This window comes from Phyllobates terribilis, unplaced genomic scaffold, assembly GCF_046119375.1.
Source record: "Phyllobates terribilis strain yellow unplaced genomic scaffold, ASM4611937v1 Scaffold_1__5_contigs__length_1240528914, whole genome shotgun sequence".
NCBI lineage: Eukaryota > Metazoa > Chordata > Amphibia > Anura > Dendrobatidae > Phyllobates > Phyllobates terribilis.
The window spans coordinates 190285073-190301372 of NW_027362761.1; the positions used below are offsets into that span (position 1 = coordinate 190285073).

At 47.2% G+C, this 16300-nt stretch overlaps 1 protein-coding gene across 2 annotated transcripts in view; it reads left to right on the forward strand.

Moving 5' to 3' along the window:
• Window positions 1-16300, forward strand: part of VPS13A (vacuolar protein sorting 13 homolog A) — a 221736-nt gene that overhangs the window by 47499 nt on the left and 157937 nt on the right. For both annotated transcript variants that reach the window (XR_012314200.1, XM_073670791.1), the window contains exons 9-11: window positions 415-495; window positions 10521-10578; window positions 11894-12021. Coding sequence is in view for 1 of the 2 variants with exons in the window: in XM_073670791.1 (XP_073526892.1) it covers window positions 415-495; window positions 10521-10578; window positions 11894-12021 (267 nt within the window). In the remaining variant the exon portion in view is untranslated. The remainder of the gene's footprint in view (window positions 1-414; window positions 496-10520; window positions 10579-11893; window positions 12022-16300) is intronic.

Below are 16300 nucleotides of genomic sequence, written 5' to 3' on the forward strand. Positions count from 1 at the left end.
ATCGACAGTCTTCCTTTTATGACGGCACACAGAAATAGCTGTCAATCACTGAGTAGGACCGCCCACTGGACTTATTCATATAAATACCAAAGATTTTAATAAATAAATTACAGGTTATACAGAATCTTTTCCAACAAACCTGTATATCATTGTGTTCAGCTTCTGCTGTGTACCGTGCTGTTCACAGACCAGACTGCACGCAATGTGACAGGTTCCCTTTCTGATAGGATTGTACTGACAATAGCTCTTGGAAGTTATTGAAAATCACTACTGACCCTATTTTACAGCTTGGATCATGAGTTAGATGACATTTTTATTTATGTATTTTGCTGACTATAACTTTCTTATTTTTCAGTATTAGGTTATTTAGATCGTAAGCAGAAATTTACCACTTCGCTCTTTTTCTCTTTATAGATTGTACGTCTCGACAACCTATTTGCCTACTGGAATGTGAAATCTGAGATGTATTACCACCGATCGTACAATGAAGCTTTGGTATGGGCTTGCATGCTCCCCTAAATTATCTGTATTTTATATGTTACAAGGGTTTTCTTTCACTGTCTCAGAATTGTATATAACTATTTATCTACTTTTTAAGGCTGAGTTCACACGATGCGTTTTTCATGCGTTTCCGCGGCGTTTTTGCAGTTGCGTAAACGCCGCGGAAACGCATGAAAAACGCATGGTAGAAGGGCAGCAATGTTCCCCAATGGAAATCCGCATGTGCTGTGCCCATGATGCGGATTTTTCCGCAGCGTAAACGCTGCGGTCAAAAATCCACAGCATGTCAATTAATTTTGCGGAAACGCTGCTCTTTTGCCGCCATTGACTTGCATTAGACCGCATGGAATCCGCATCACTGTATATGTTGATGCGCTTTTCATGCGGTCTAATGTGCGGATGGTACCCGGGTGTGGATGAGAGGACTCTCATCCAGACCCAGCTACCATTAAAAAAAAAAGAATAAAATAAAAAATATATATATTCTCACCTTCTGACGGCCCGCGCTGCGTCCTGCCGGCTTCCCGCGCACTTCGCGGTTGAATGAAGGACCTTCGCTGACGTCAGAGTCATGTGACTGGTCACGTGACGCTGACGTCGGAAGGTCCTACAGTCTTCACTGCCGGCAGCCGGGACCGATGAAGCAGGACACCGGGGGCCATCAGAGGGTAAAGTATATATTTATTTTTTATTTTTTGACATCACACACTATATAAATCCATGCCGGCTGCATGGATTTATATAGTGTGAAGTTGACAAGCACTTTCCAAGTGATGCTAAAATCGCTTGGGAAGCGCTTGTCAACCCGCATGCGGAAATGAAAGTGAAGACCGCTTCATTTCCGCATGTCCCTGGCAGGAAACCGCATGTACAATCCGCATGCGTTTTTTCCTGCCAGAGAGATGCAGAAACGCTCAGGAAAAAATCCTGAGCATTTCTGCATCGTGTGCACATACCCTAAAAAGAGAAACAAAAACCATAATCTGCTTGTACCATTGCTGCAATCATCTATTGATACAATTTCCTTACTGATATGGATTATTACATACTGAAACTACCATTAAAAAATGCATATTTGCAGTCATGGAAACTAACACTTAAAATGGCTAAGCTTGCATAATTTTTTTTAACGGGGAGAGAGGAGTAATCTGCTGTCAGAGACCACTGGCGGCTAGTCATGTAACTTGAGAGCAAAGTACTGGGCATGTTAAAATTTATCATGACCTATACTTTCATTCACTGACATACGGTGAACGAACGATTCCAGAATGGTTCATACTCATTAAACAGCAAAAGTCAGCTAGTTCTGCCAATGTAAGTCTAGAGTGTATGGCTAGCTTTAGTTTTTATGTGATTCTTAAGCCTTTAAAGGGAATCCATCAGCCGGTGTTTGCTATGTAATCTGAGAGCACCATAATGTACAGAGCCTGATTCCAGGGATGTTTCACTTTACTAGGCTGTGTGTTGTAATTTCTATACAATCTGTGTTTCATCAGCAGGAGATTATCACTAGAGAACTAAAGCTCACGTGCAGCTAATCTGTGTAACCTTACCAATGATTGGCTGCTTGCTGACAATATACAGTGTACATATACTGCTCAAAAGCGAGACATGATGTCCCAGATGGAGGGGGCCGTAGGAGGGCAACAACCCAGCAGCAGGACCACTACCTCCGCCTTTGTGCAAGGAGGAACAGGAGGAGCACTGCCAGAGCCCTGCAAAATGTCATCCAGCAGGCCACAAATGTGCACGTGTCTGCACAAACGGTTAGAAATGGACTCAATGTGGGTAGTATGAGGGCCCGTCGTCCACAGATGGGGGTTGTGCTCACAGCCCAACACCGTGCAGGACGCTTGGCATTTGCCACAGAAAACCAGTGTAGTGCCGGCGTCCCTGCCCTCTGCTAGGCAGGGACGCTGTTCCCCTCACCGCTCTGCTCCGTGCCCGGCGTCCCTCTCCCGCTCTGCTGGCAGCGCGCGCTCCTTCCCGGCCACTGTGCTTAGGGCGCGCGCGCGCCCTCCCTCCCTCTTAAAGGGGCCGCGCGCGCCGTCCTAAGGAGTCCCCGGCCAATGGCCGGAGGACTTTACCATATATAAGGCACCTCCTCCAAAATGGAGGTGCCCGAGCAATGTTGTTGCACCGTTCTACTCTGCTTCAGCCCTCAGGTCCCGTTGCCAGTTACCTGCCAGTTACCTGCCAGATTCCTGCCAGCTTGCTGTCCTAATCCTGCCTGATTTCCTGTTACCTGCCTGCCTGCCTGAGGTCCGACGGTCTGCCTTACAACTCCGGTCAGTCTGTCTAAGGACCAACTTGCCCGCTCACCTGGGAGCGCACATCAGCTACCTGCCTGCTTGCCTGAGGTCCGACGGTCTGCCTTACAACTCCGGTCAGTCTGTCTATGGACCAGCTTGCCCGCTCACCTGGGAGCGCTTCTCCGCTACCTGCCTGCTTGCCTACCTGGAGGCTCCGCCGTCACGTGCTGTGACCACCTGCTATTCCAGAGACTCTCGCTTGCTCACCTGGGAGCACACATCCTCCATCTGCCTTGCTAGCCTACCTGGAGGTTCAGCCATCACAGGTCGTACCTACCCCTTACCTAGAGACTGCCCCGGTCACTTGCCGTGACCTCCAGCCCGTTCTTCCAGAGACTGCCCTGATCACTTGCCGTGACCTCCTGCCCGTACACCCAGAGACTGTCCCGGTCACCTGCTGTGACTGCCTGCCTGGTCGCCACCCGCTCCCTTACAAGGACCGCTCCCTTGTATAGTAGCCCAGAGGTTCCGCCTCCCAGACCCGTTACAGTTTGCTCGGGCCATGGAACCCGGTGGCACCCAAGCTCCCTCGCTATCGGACCTGTGTCATGAACTGTCCCGTCAAAGGTCCCAACAGGAGTCCATCCTGGGTCACCTGCGGAATGTCAATACTCGCCTGGACACTCTGACTGTTCCACCAACAACCTCCGCCAGTGCCATGTCTCGCAATCCGGCAGCTCCGCTGTCCACTAACACCATGATATCCTACCCCGGACCTCGGCTTTCTGCACCTCCTCGCTTCGGAGGCGACTCAGCCCAGGCTCAGGGCTTCATAAATCAGTGCACCCTGCACTTTGAACTATTGTCCCACCAGTTTAACTCCGACCGAGCCAAAATTGCATTCATCATGTCCCATCTCACCAGGGAGGCCCTGGCCTGGCTAAATCCTCTATGGGAGAGAGGAGACCCCCTGGTGTCCAACTTGCCTGCTTTTCTCACGGCTTTCCGGAAAGTCTTCGACGAACCCGGACGGAAGACCTCATCCGCATCATCGTTGCTACGCCTCCGTCAGGAAAGTCTCACCGTGGGCCAATATGCCATACGGTTCCGTACCCTTGCCTCGGAGCTGGCCTGGGATAACGACGCTCTGGTTTCCGTCTTCTGGGAGGGTCTGTCCGGCCGTATTAAAGATGAACTTGCCGGTCGGGACATTCCTACCACTCTCGATGACTTAATAACTCTTGCCACCTGGATTGACCTACGGTTCCAGGAGCGTGCCAGAGAGGTCACCCGTGAGAGGAGGTTACCACGTCTAGCTCCTACTTTTCAGAAACCCGTCACTCCTTCTGTCTCTAACCAGGTACACCCTCCTGAGCCTATGTAGGTCGACCAGACCAAGATGGTCAAGACCCGTCAGGACTTACGCCGTGCCGAGGGGACCTGCTTCTACTGTGGCAGTAAGGAGCACCGGATCCGTGCCTGCCCGGAGAGGTCGGGAAACGCCTGTGTCTAGGTTCGCTCAGAGAGGTCCACCTAGACAAGAATAAATCCTCTCCATCCCTGCTGTTGTCAGTTTCAATCGTCTACGGGGAGAACCGTTATTTCGAACTAGCCCAACTGGACTCTGGAGCAGCCGGGAATCTTATTTCACAGTCCCTGGTAGAGAAATACCGCATCCCCACCAAACATCTGGCTGTACCCTTTTCTGTTGCTGCCGTGGATGGGGGGCTCTTACCACGCCCCATCCAACTCATCACCGAATCCATTACTCTGCAGGTGGGAATGCTGCATTCTGAAAGTATCTCCTTCCATGTTCTGCCTGGACTCTCTCACGCCCTCTTGCTAGGCCTACCTTGGCTCCAGAAACATGCACCCGTTCTTGACTGGCAGACCGGAGAAGTCCTTCGCTGGGGACAGGGCTGCCATAAGACCTGTCTGGTTCCCGTTCATCCCGTCCGTCCTTCTCCTACCCCAGCTAATCTACCTGGACTTCCGATTCCTTATTGGTCTTATGCTGATGTCTTTAATAAAAAGGAGGCAGAGACACTACCCCCTCATAGACCATACGACTGTTACCTGGTACTTCTCCTCCCCGTGGGCGTATTTATCCATTATCCGCTGCTGAGACCCGGTCGATGTCCGAATATATTGAGGAGAATCTGGCCAGGGGATTCATCCGGAAATCTACCTCCCCGGCAGGAGCAGGCTTCTTTTTCGTCAAAAAGAAGGACGGCTCTCTCCGTCCCTGTATAGACTATAGAGGCCTTAACCAGATCACGGTGAAGAATAAGTACCCCCTTCCGCTCATTCCAGAGTTATTTGATCGTCTGAGGGGGGCTAGAATCTTCACCAAACTGGACCTCCGTGGGGCGTACAACCTGGTTCGTATCTGTCAGGGGGATGAATGGAAGACGGCATTCAACACCCGGGACGGCCACTATGAATATCTGGTAATGCCCTTTGGCCTCTGTAACGCTCCTGCCGTCTTTCAAGAGTTGGTCAATGACATCTTCCGGGACCTTCTCTACTCCTGCGTAGTGGTGTACCTGGACGACATCTTGGTCTTCTCTCCGGATCTCCAGACTCACCGGAGGGATGTTCGTCAGGTCCTGCTCAGGCTCAGGCAGAACCATCTCTACGCTAAATGTGAGAAGTGCCTCTTTGAGTAGACCTCGCTTCCGTTTCTGGGCTACATTATCTCTCAGACCGGCCTACAAATGGATCCTGAGAAACTGTCTGCCATCGAGAAATGGCCCCGACCAGAGGGGTTGAAGGCTATTCAACGGTTCCTGGGCTTCGCCAACTATTACCGCCTCTTCATCCCGCACTTCTCTTCCCGGACTGCCCCAATTTCCGCGCTCACCCGTAAGGGTACTAATCCCAAAGAGTGGCCGCCCGAAGCAGAGGAGGCCTTTCTTTCCCTAAAACAGGCCTTCTCTTCCGCCCCGGTGCTGCATCGCCCGGACGGCAACAAGCAGTTCTTCCTGGAAGTTGACGCCTCCTCCTCTGGAGCCGGAGCGGTACTTACTCAAAAATCATCTTCCGGGAGAATGGTAACTTGTGGCTTCTTCTCCAAACTCTTCTCCTCTTCTGAGCGCAACTATTCCATAGGAGACCGAGAGTTATTGGCCATCAAGCTGGCGTTGGAGGAGTGGCGTTACCTACTCGAGGGGGCTCTTCATCCGGTAATAATTTACACTGACCACAAGAACTTGGCTTACCTCCAGCATGCCCAGAGACTTAACCCGCGCCAAGCCCGGTGGTCCTTGTTTTTTGCTCGCTTTGATTTTGTTCTTCATTTTCGCCCGGCTGACAAAAACGTCAAAGCAGACGCCTTGTCCCGATCCTTTCTGGTGTCCGATCTCGAGGAAGAACCTAAACATATCATCGATCCCGCCAGAGTAATGCAGGTGGCTCCCGTGAGTCTAAATCGTCTCCCTCCCGGTAAGACGTTTGTTTCAGTACCTGATCGGGAGAAGATCCTACACTGGGGCCATTCGTCTAAACTAGCTGGCCACGCCGGTCAGAAAAAGACCCTCCAGCTTATTGCCCGGCACTATTGGTGGCCTACCCTGCACAAGGACATAATAGACTTTGTTTCTGCCTGTGTGTCCTGCGCCCGCAACAAAGTCCCGAGACATCTGCCAGCCGGACGCCTCCTTCCGCTTCCTGTACCTGCTGCCCCCTGGCAGCATATAGCAATGGACTTTATAACTGATCTCCCCGTCTCTGCCGGTTGTACGGTCATTTGGGTGGTCGCTGACCGCTTTTCCAAGATGGCTCACTTTATTCCCCTGCCAGGCCTTCCGTCTGCACCCGAGCTGGCTAAAGACTTTATCCGCCACATCTTCCGTCTTCATGGCCTGCCCCTCCACATCGTGTCGGATCGTGGGGTACAGTTCACCTCACGTTTCTGGAGAGCCACTTGTAAACTACTAGACGTCACCCTGGACTTCTCTTCCGCTTACCACCCACAGTCCAATGGTCAAGTGGAGCGGATCAATCAGAACCTGACCAGTTACCTCCGGCACTTCGTTAATGCCCACCATTCTAACTGGGTGGATCTCCTACCATGGGCCGAGTTCTCTTATAATAATCACGAGAGCGAATCCTCCTCCAAATCCCCGTTTTTTGTAGTCTTTGGTCAGCATCCTCGGATTCCTTTTCCTGTCTCCACCTCTGTGGACAACCCGGCTGCGGAATCTCTCGTTAGCAAATTTTCCTCCATATGGGAGAGTACCCGGTCCGCACTCCTTCTGTCATCCGAGCGTATGAAAAGACACGCTGACAAAAAACGCCTGGATCCTCCACAATTTCGTCCAGGAGATAAAGTCTGGCTCTCATCTAAATATGTTCGACTCAAGATACCTTCTTACAAGTTAGGGCCTCGGTTCATCGGTCCTCTGGAGGTCATCAGTCAGATCAACCCGGTGGCCTATAAATTGAAACTCCCGGCCAACTTACGGATCCCTAACTCCTTCCATGTATCTCTCCTCAAACCCGTGGTGCTTAACTCTTTTTCCAAGTCTACAGGTACGCCTCCTGCTCCGGTTTCTGCTGAGGACGAGTTTGAGGTAGAGAACATTCTTGCCACCAAAAGGGTAAGAGGAAAGACCTTTTTTCTGGTAGATTGGAAGGGGTTTGGTCCTGAGGAGAGAACGTGGGAGCCCCGGGAGAACATCCATGCCCCTCTCATCCTAGCTAAATTTCTATCTGGCCTAAAAAAGGGGGGGCCTAAAGGGGGGGGTACTGTAGTGCCGGCGTCCCTGCCCTCTGCTAGGCAGGGACGCTGTTCCCCTCACCGCTCTGCTCCGTGCCCGGCGTCCCTCTCCCGCTCTGCTGGCAGCGCGCGCTCCTTCCCGGCCACTGTGCTTAGGGCGCGCGCGCGCCCTCCCTCCCTCTTAAAGGGGCCGCGCGCGCCGTCCTAAGGAGTCCCCGGCCAATGGCCGGAGGACTTTACCATATATAAGGCACCTCCTCCAAAATGGAGGTGCCCGAGCAATGTTGTTGCACCGTTCTACTCTGCTTCAGCCCTCAGGTCCCGTTGCCAGTTACCTGCCAGTTACCTGCCAGCTTGCTGTCCTAATCCTGCCTGATTTCCTGTTACCTGCCTGCCTGCCTGAGGTCCGACGGTCTGCCTTACAACTCCGGTCAGTCTGTCTATGGACCAACTTGCCCGCTCACCTGGGAGCGCACATCAGCTACCTGCCTGCTTGCCTGAGGTCCGACGGTCTGCCTTACAGCTCCGGTCAGTCTGTCTATGGACCAGCTTGCCCGCTCACCTGGGAGCGCTTCTCCGCTACCTGCCTGCTTGCCTGCCCGGAGGCTCCGCTGTCACGTGCTGTGACCACCAGCTATTCCAGACTCTTGCCCGCTCACCTGGGAGCGCTTCTCCGCTACCTGCCTGCTTGCCTACCTGGAGGCTCCGCCGTTACGTGCTGTGACCACCTGCTATTCCAGAGACTCTCGCTTGCTCACCTGGGAGCACACATCCTCCATCTGCCTTGCTAGCCTACCTGGAGGTTCAGCCATCACAGGTCGTACCTACCCCTTACCTAGAGACTGCCCCGGTCACTTGCAGTGACCTCCAGCCCGTTCTTCCAGAGACTGCCCCGGTCACTTGCCGTGACCTCCAGCCCGTTCTTCCAGAGACTGCCCTGATCACTTGCCGTGACCTCCTGCCCGTACACCCAGAGACTGTCCCGGTCACCTGCTGTGACTGCCTGCCTGGTCGCCACCCGCTCCCTTACAAGGACCGCTCCCTTGTATAGTAGCCCAGAGGTTCCGCCTCCCAGACCCGTTACAACCAGGATTGGCAAAGTCGCCACTGGCGCCCTGTGCTCTTAACAGATGAAAGCAGGTTCACACTGAGCACATGTGACAGATGTGACAGAGTCTGGAGACGCCGTGGAGAGCGATCTGCTGCCTGCGACATCCTTCAGCATGACCGGTTTGGCAGTGGGTCAGTAATGGTGTGGGGCGGCATTTCTTTAGAGGGCCGCACAGCCCTCCATGTGGTCGCCAGAGGTAGCCTGACTGCCATTAGGTACCGAGATGAGATCCTCAGACCCCTTGTGAGACCATATGTTGGTGCGGTTGGCCCTGGGTTCCTCCTAATGCAGGACAATGCCAGACCTCATGTGGCTGGAGTGTGTCAGCAGTTCCTGCAAGATGAAGGCATTGAAGCTATGGACTGGCCCGCCCGTTACCCAGACCTGAATCCGATTGAGCACATCTGGGACATCATGTCTCGCTCCATCCACCAATGTCACGTTGCACCACACACTGTCCAGGAGTTGGCGGATGCTTTAGTCCAGGTCTGGGAGGAGATCCCACAGGAGACCATCCGCAACCTTATCAGGAGCATGCCCAGGCGTTATAGGGAGGTCATACAGGCACGTGGAGGCCACACACAATACTGAGCCTCATTTTGACTTGTTTTAAGGACATTACATCAAAGTTGGATCAGCCGGTAGTGTGTTTTTCCACTTTAATTTTGGGGGTGACTCCAAATCCAGGCCTACATTGGTTAATAAATTTGATTTCCATTGATGATTTTTGTGTGACTTTGTTGTCAGCACATTCAGCTTTGTACAGAACAAAGTATTCAATGAGAATATTTCATTCATTCAGATCCAGGATGTGTTATTTGAGTGTTCCCTTAATTCTTTTGAGCAGTGTAGGAACCTGCCAGTCAGGGGTGTGGATGGGGTTATATACAGCTCATAATTATTACCACTGCTACATCTACAGCAGAGAAAACAGATACATCCCTGGAATCAGGCTCTCTGCCCTTTCATCATGCTGCTCCCGATTTGCATAGCACAACCTGCTGACAGATTCCATTTAAAGACTCACTACTGAATAGATACAGAAGAGATACTGTATGTTAATGTACTTTGTTATCATTAGTATTGTCCTAAATATACAATATTACGAAAGGTTAGACTTATATTCCATTCCAGGTATTTTACGCCTACTTCTACTGTACAAAACATGACTATTAAGATGGTACAGGAAAATTGCCTCCCTCCCCCCACCTTTTGTTGTCATACTCTTTAGATTAGAGAATATTAATATTGCAACTCTTCAATAGTAATGTGCCTTTTTGTTTAAAGCCATACAATCGACACAATTGGCGTGATATTTCGGTCCCTTTTACTTGGAATTTTTTCAAACGTAATGACCCCGATTCATTAAGAATGGCTTTGTTTACTCCAGTCTTGATGACGGGGCTAGTTGAAGTAAGAGGCGCCTGATTCGTTAAGCGGTGAGTGCCTCTTAATGAATCAGGAGCATCTTAAAAGTGGTGAGCGCCTCCGTACACCTCACCGCAAATCTTACTTCAGTTTTTACACTTTAATTTTTTTTCTCCCATTCATGCAAGAGCCTTAACTTTTTTTATTTTTCCATTGTCATAGCCATATGAGGGCTTATTTTTTGAGTGACGAGTTATACGTTTTATTATGTGATGTACTGTAAAGCCGTAAAAAAATTTCAAGTGTAGCAAAATTGTGAAAAAAAAAGTGCAATTCCACAATAATTTTTTTGGGGTTTTTATTTTTACAGCATTTATTATATAGTAAAAATGGCTGGTCAGTATGATTTCTGTAAGCTGTTTGGATCTCTCCATTCATATGAATGGAAGTTCTGAAAATTGCAGTATGCCCTGCTGTGGTATGCCATAGGTGCTTGAGATGGCAATTAATTTTTAAGTAATTTTCATTGGGGTGAGGGTGCTAAATAATACTGTACATTATTTTGTAGGGTGTTTTGAAGTATGGTGTGGCCGCTCACAATGTCATCCCTGAAGGTTATGATTTTGGTATGTATAGCATCAACTTCAATGATGTGGAATTATAAATTGTTACTTGTGCATTAAAATTATCTAAAATTGTCACTGTTGCCCATAATAACAAGACAACTTACCGTATATATTTTTTTAGAAATCTGCTTTGGAAAAATTAAAGCTGGACTTATATTGGTTGCTACGTTGAAGTGAGGGACCGTTTGTGGCAATTTTGTTAATTCCAGTTGTAAATTACATATATTCTAAAGTTAAGGAAGAGGAACGTAATCACTTATTGCCTGCTATTCCAATATCTTGTTTATATATGAGAAATATTTCTGCATGTTGAACAGGGTGCACTTATTCTCAATAATAATAGCCTCTGTTTGCCTCATTCACTGAATGGATCTCTTACAGGCTCATCTGGGAACAGGGCTAAGTGAATCATTGTAGGTTTTATTTTGTTTTTTTGTTAGTTTTTTAACTTAATTTTGTCAGTCAGTACTGTGTTGGGGGTACTGTGAGGCCTCATAATGTGTGTGGGAGAGGGGTATGACACTAGGTGGTCGCGCTGTGGTAGCATACTGTACTGAGTGGCACTACAGGGGCATCATACTGTTTTGGGGTCACAGGGGCATCATAGTTAGGTGGATCTGTAGATATACTGAGTTGGGGGGACTGTTGGGACATCATACTGTGTTGGGGGCAGTGTGGGGACATCATACTGTGAGGGAACTGTGGGGTATCATAGTTTGTTGTGGGCAACGTGGGAGGCACCATAATGAGTTGGAGGACAGTGGGGGCATCATAATATGTTTGGGAGCACTGTTAAGGCATGATATTATATTAAGGACACTGTCAAGGCATCATTCTGTGTTGGGGGGGGGGGGAGTACTGTGGGAGCAAATTGTGTGTGGGGGAATTCACAATGGGGATATCATACTGTTTGTGGGCGGGGGGAATTTTGGGGATATCATGTTTGATAGAGGGTCATTGTATGGGGGTTTTGAAAAGGGTATCTTAGTGAGTGGGAACAGTCAATAGGGGCATGTTTTTTGTGTGTGCGTGTTGCAATTCATGTCCCACTCCCTGTCTTTCAAAGTTGAGAGATATGCCTTTTGTGATTGTGCTTAGGCACTGTTTTCGTGCCAGACTCTGCCGAAAAATGAGTTTTTGTTTTTTATGTAGAACACTTTTCTGTGGAGCCCCAAGATTTCTATGAGCGCCCCAGTCATGATGAGCATTACATTACTTGGCATCATAGAAATACAAGCTGGAAATTTTACTTTTTTTTGCCCTCAAGTCTAAAAAATGCTACAATTTTTAGTTTTTTCTTTCCATTTTCTTTCAGTGTTCCGTCCAATATCAGGAAGAGCAAAGCTCCGTATGAATCCTCGTTCAGATTTTGACTTTTCTTCACCTAAAATAGATCTGGCGGTTAACCTTCAGGATATAGCCATTGAATTCAATAAACCACAGGTAATACTAAATGCGGTAGATGATTTGAGTAGTAAATCAGTAATGGTAACACATGACAGGCCCTATCCCATTCTCAGGCCACTTCTGCTTACCTTGCATAACTGAAGGATCTGGTATTGGCACCATGGGTCTGTTATCTCCCATACACACCCTGCTGTCGGCTGTAATGTTATTGCTGTGGACTTGCTTGATTGTCTCTTAAAGTCAGTTTATTCACTTTGAATATACATTGAGATCCTATATTCAGGTAGTTGTAAATTATGCATGACAGGAGTCCTAATAATGTAGTTTTCATCATCTGGAGAGGTTTCAAAAAGAAATTACATTCACTAACAAACTAATTTGTGTGTCTCAGCAAAGACAGTCATGATGAATGTCTTAAATCCATCATCTATAGAGGAAGCTCGTGCATTGTAAAATATTTCTAATTGCTGTATGTACTGCAGAGGTTAATACTGTCTGTTGTAAAGGGGAAGTCTAGGATATTTGTGAATGCATGACTTAGAGCATCTCCAAGGACCGCTAAGCTAAATTTTAACCGCTTCCCGACCGCCCACTGTACATAAACGTCCGCACTGCCTGGGCTCTGTGCAGCGCGGGCGTTTAAAAACGGTGGGTGGTCCTGCAAGAGCGGTGCAGAGCGATAGCTCTGACAGAGAACATCATCGGGACCTGATTGGATCAGGTCCCAGTGATGTTAACCCTTTGCTGTCTTCTATATGCCGCGATCTATAGTGATCGCGGCATATAGAAGACAGCAGGAGGAGAGTGGGTCATCTTACTTACCTCTCCGAAGACCCCTGATACCTTCCAGGACCTTGGGTTGCTATGGCAGCTGGAGGTCACATGACCGCCTCCAGCTCTGCCATATATGGTGTCCTGCCTGGCTCAGCCTGCAGCTGAACCCAGGCAGGAGACTCTGACTGTGAAACAGTCAGTGAAGATCTCATGTAATGTAATATATGTCTATTACATTACATGAGATCAGGGATCAGAACAATAAAAATTATTGTCCCATACAGGGACTAAGTAAAAATGTAAAAAAAAGTAAAAAAAAATGTTTTGAAGCTGTTAAAAAAAAAAACAAAACAAAATAAATTAAAATAAATAAAATATTAAACCGATAAATCCGTATATTTATGTAAAAATAAAAAAAAGTACACATATTTGGAATCGCCGCGTCCGAAACAACCCGAGCTATAAAACTGTCACACTAATCAACTCCTTCTGTGCACACCGTAATAAAAATAAATAAAAAACGGAGCAAAAAACTGTGCTTTTTCCTCATAGCGCCAAACAAAAAGTGGAAAAAAATGCGATCAAAAAGCAAAATGGAAATAAAAATGGTACCGCTGAAAACGTCATCTTGTTCCGCACAAAAAAAGCCGCCATACTGCTCCATCAGCCGAAAAATAAAAAAGTTATAGCGCTCAGAATAAAGCAATGCAAAAAAAAAATTTTTTCTATAAAATTGTTTTATTGTGTAAAAGCGCCAAAACATAAAAAAATATACAGTAAGTGTAGTATCGCTGTAAACGTACTGACCCGAAGAATAACGCTGCCTGATCACTTTTACCACACGCAGAACGGCGTAAAAAAAACCCTCAAAAAACAATTCCTGAATTATTGGTTTTTGTTAATTTTACCTCCCAAAAAATGGAATAGAAAGCGATCAAAAAATGTCACGTACCCAAAAATGGTACCAATAAAAATGTCAACTCGTCCCGCAAAAAACAAGCCGTCACATGACTCTGTCGGCCGAAACATGGAAAAATTATAGCTCTCAAAATATGGCGATGCAAAAACTAGATTTTGCAAAAAAAAAAGCGTCTTTTAGTGTGTGACAGCTGTCAGTCATAAAAACTCGATATAAATCTGGTATCTCTGTAATCGCACCGACCCGAAGAATAAAGTAATCTAATCAGTTATATCACACGAGGAACGGCGTAAAAAAATAAATAAAACCAATTCTTCACCTGCTGCTGATTTGTTTATTATGTCTCCCAAAGATCGCAGTAAGGCTCTGCTCACATTTATCCTGCGCTCTGCGCTGAGCACTTACGCCAGAGTTTCCGTGTAAATCTCTGAAATACGTGATTCAGACGGAACCCATGACGGAAGATTCCCTGTAATGAGGCAGATATAGGCCACTGTGAATGCCATCTGGCCTGTGATCCCACGGTGTCATTTGTTTTAGGCGTGCATAAAAGTACGGTTGGCCACAGTTTTGTGCACTTCTGAAAAAAAGGACACCGCTAAACAGAGGCCAGACGGAGTCCAGAGTAACTCTGCTGCCTCATTACAGTGAATGGATCCCGCAGGGGTTTCATCTGAATTACATCACTTGGAAATTTAGATGGAAACCCCGATGTAAGTGCTCAGCCTAGAGCGCCGGATAAATGTTACGTAAAATGTTCCCAATAAAAGCTTCAACTCAGTCCTCAAAAAAAGCTAGTCCCCACTCAGGTCCGTCATCTGTTAAAAATATAAGGGACTTCCAAGTTACTGGTAGCAGAAAGGCTCTGGAAAAGCAAAATGGCCCTTGCCCCCCAAAAGAAATTCAAAAAATTTTGTGCTCCCAAATCCAAATACCTATTCTACAATAATTTGTTCTCCAATTGTCAAATAGCGCTCCGTCCCCCCCAGATCTCGCCGTATGGCTGAGCTTTACGATACAGCCACATATGGGGTATTGACACTTTTAGAAGAAATTGTGTGACACATTTCGGCACCATTTTTACCCATTGCCCTGTGTGAAAATGTAAAATCTGAGGGTAAAACATTTTTTTGTGGTAAAAATATAATTATGCTTTTTTCACTGCCCAATGGTATAAATTTAAAAATTAAAAAATACTCACTACTTCCCTAGATGAATTCCTTGAGAGGTGTAGTTTACAAAATGGGGTCACTTGTGGGGGTTTCTGCTGTTTCGGCATGTCAGCGACTCTTCAAATGTGACATGGTGTCTGCTGCCTATCCCAGCCAACATAGCGCTCCTTTCCCTTCCGAACCCTGCCGTACACCAAAGCAGTGGTTTTCCTCCACATATGGGGTATCGGCGTACTCAGGAGAAATTGCACAACAAATTTCATGGCGCAATTTATCCTGTTACCCTTATGGTAATGCAAAATTAGGGAATGAAAAACATTTTTTTGTGGGAAAAATGTGAAAATTGTATTTTTATGGCTCAATATTATAAACTTCTGTGTAGCACCTGGGGGTGCAAGGTGCTCACCACACATCTAGATAAGTTCCCTAAGGGGTCTAGTTTCCAAAATGGTGTCACTTGTGGGGGATTTCCACTGTTTAGGCACATTAGGGGCCCCCGAAATGCAACATTGCGTCCACTAATTATTCAAACAAATTTTACATTCAAAAAGTCAAATGGCGCTCCTTCCCTTCCGAACCCTGCCGTGCGCCCAAACAGTGGTTTTCCCTCACATATGGGGTATCGGCGTACTCAGGAGAAATTGCACAACAAATATCATGGCGCAATTTCTCCTGTTACCCTTATGGTAATGCAAAATTAGGGAATGAAAAACATTTTTTTGTGGGAAAAATTTGAAAATTGTATTTTTATGGCTCAATATTATAAACTTCTGTGTAGCACCTGGGGGTGCAAGGTGCTCACCACACATCTAGATAAGTTCCCTAAGGGGTCTAGTTTCCAAAATGGTGTCACTTGTGGGGGATTTCCACTGTTTAGGCACATTAGGGGCCTCCGAAATGCAACATTGCGTCCACTAATTATTCAAACAAATTTTACATTCAAAAAGTCAAATGGCGCTCCTTCCCTTTCAAACCCTGCTATGCGCCCAAACACTAATTTGCCTCCACATATGGGGTATCAGCGTGTTCAGGAGAAATTGCACAACAAACTTCATAGTGCAATTTATCCTATTACCCTTATGATAATGCAAAATTAAGGGATGAAAATCATTTTTGTGGGAAAAATGTGAACATTTTATTTTTACAGCTCAATATTATAAACTTCTGTGAAGCACCTTGGGGTTCAAGGTGCTCACCACACATCTAGATAAGTTCCCTAAGGGGTCTAGTTTCCAAAATGGTGTCACTTATAGGGGGCTTCCACTGTTTAGGAACATCAGGGGCTCCCCAAATGCAACATGGCGTCCGCTAATTATTCAAACAAATTTTACATTCAAAAAGTCAAATGGCGCTCCTTCCCTTCCGAACCCTGTAGTGCGCCCAAACAGTGGTTTTCCCTCACATATGGGGTATCAGCACGCTCAAGAGAAATTGCACAAAAAATTTTGGG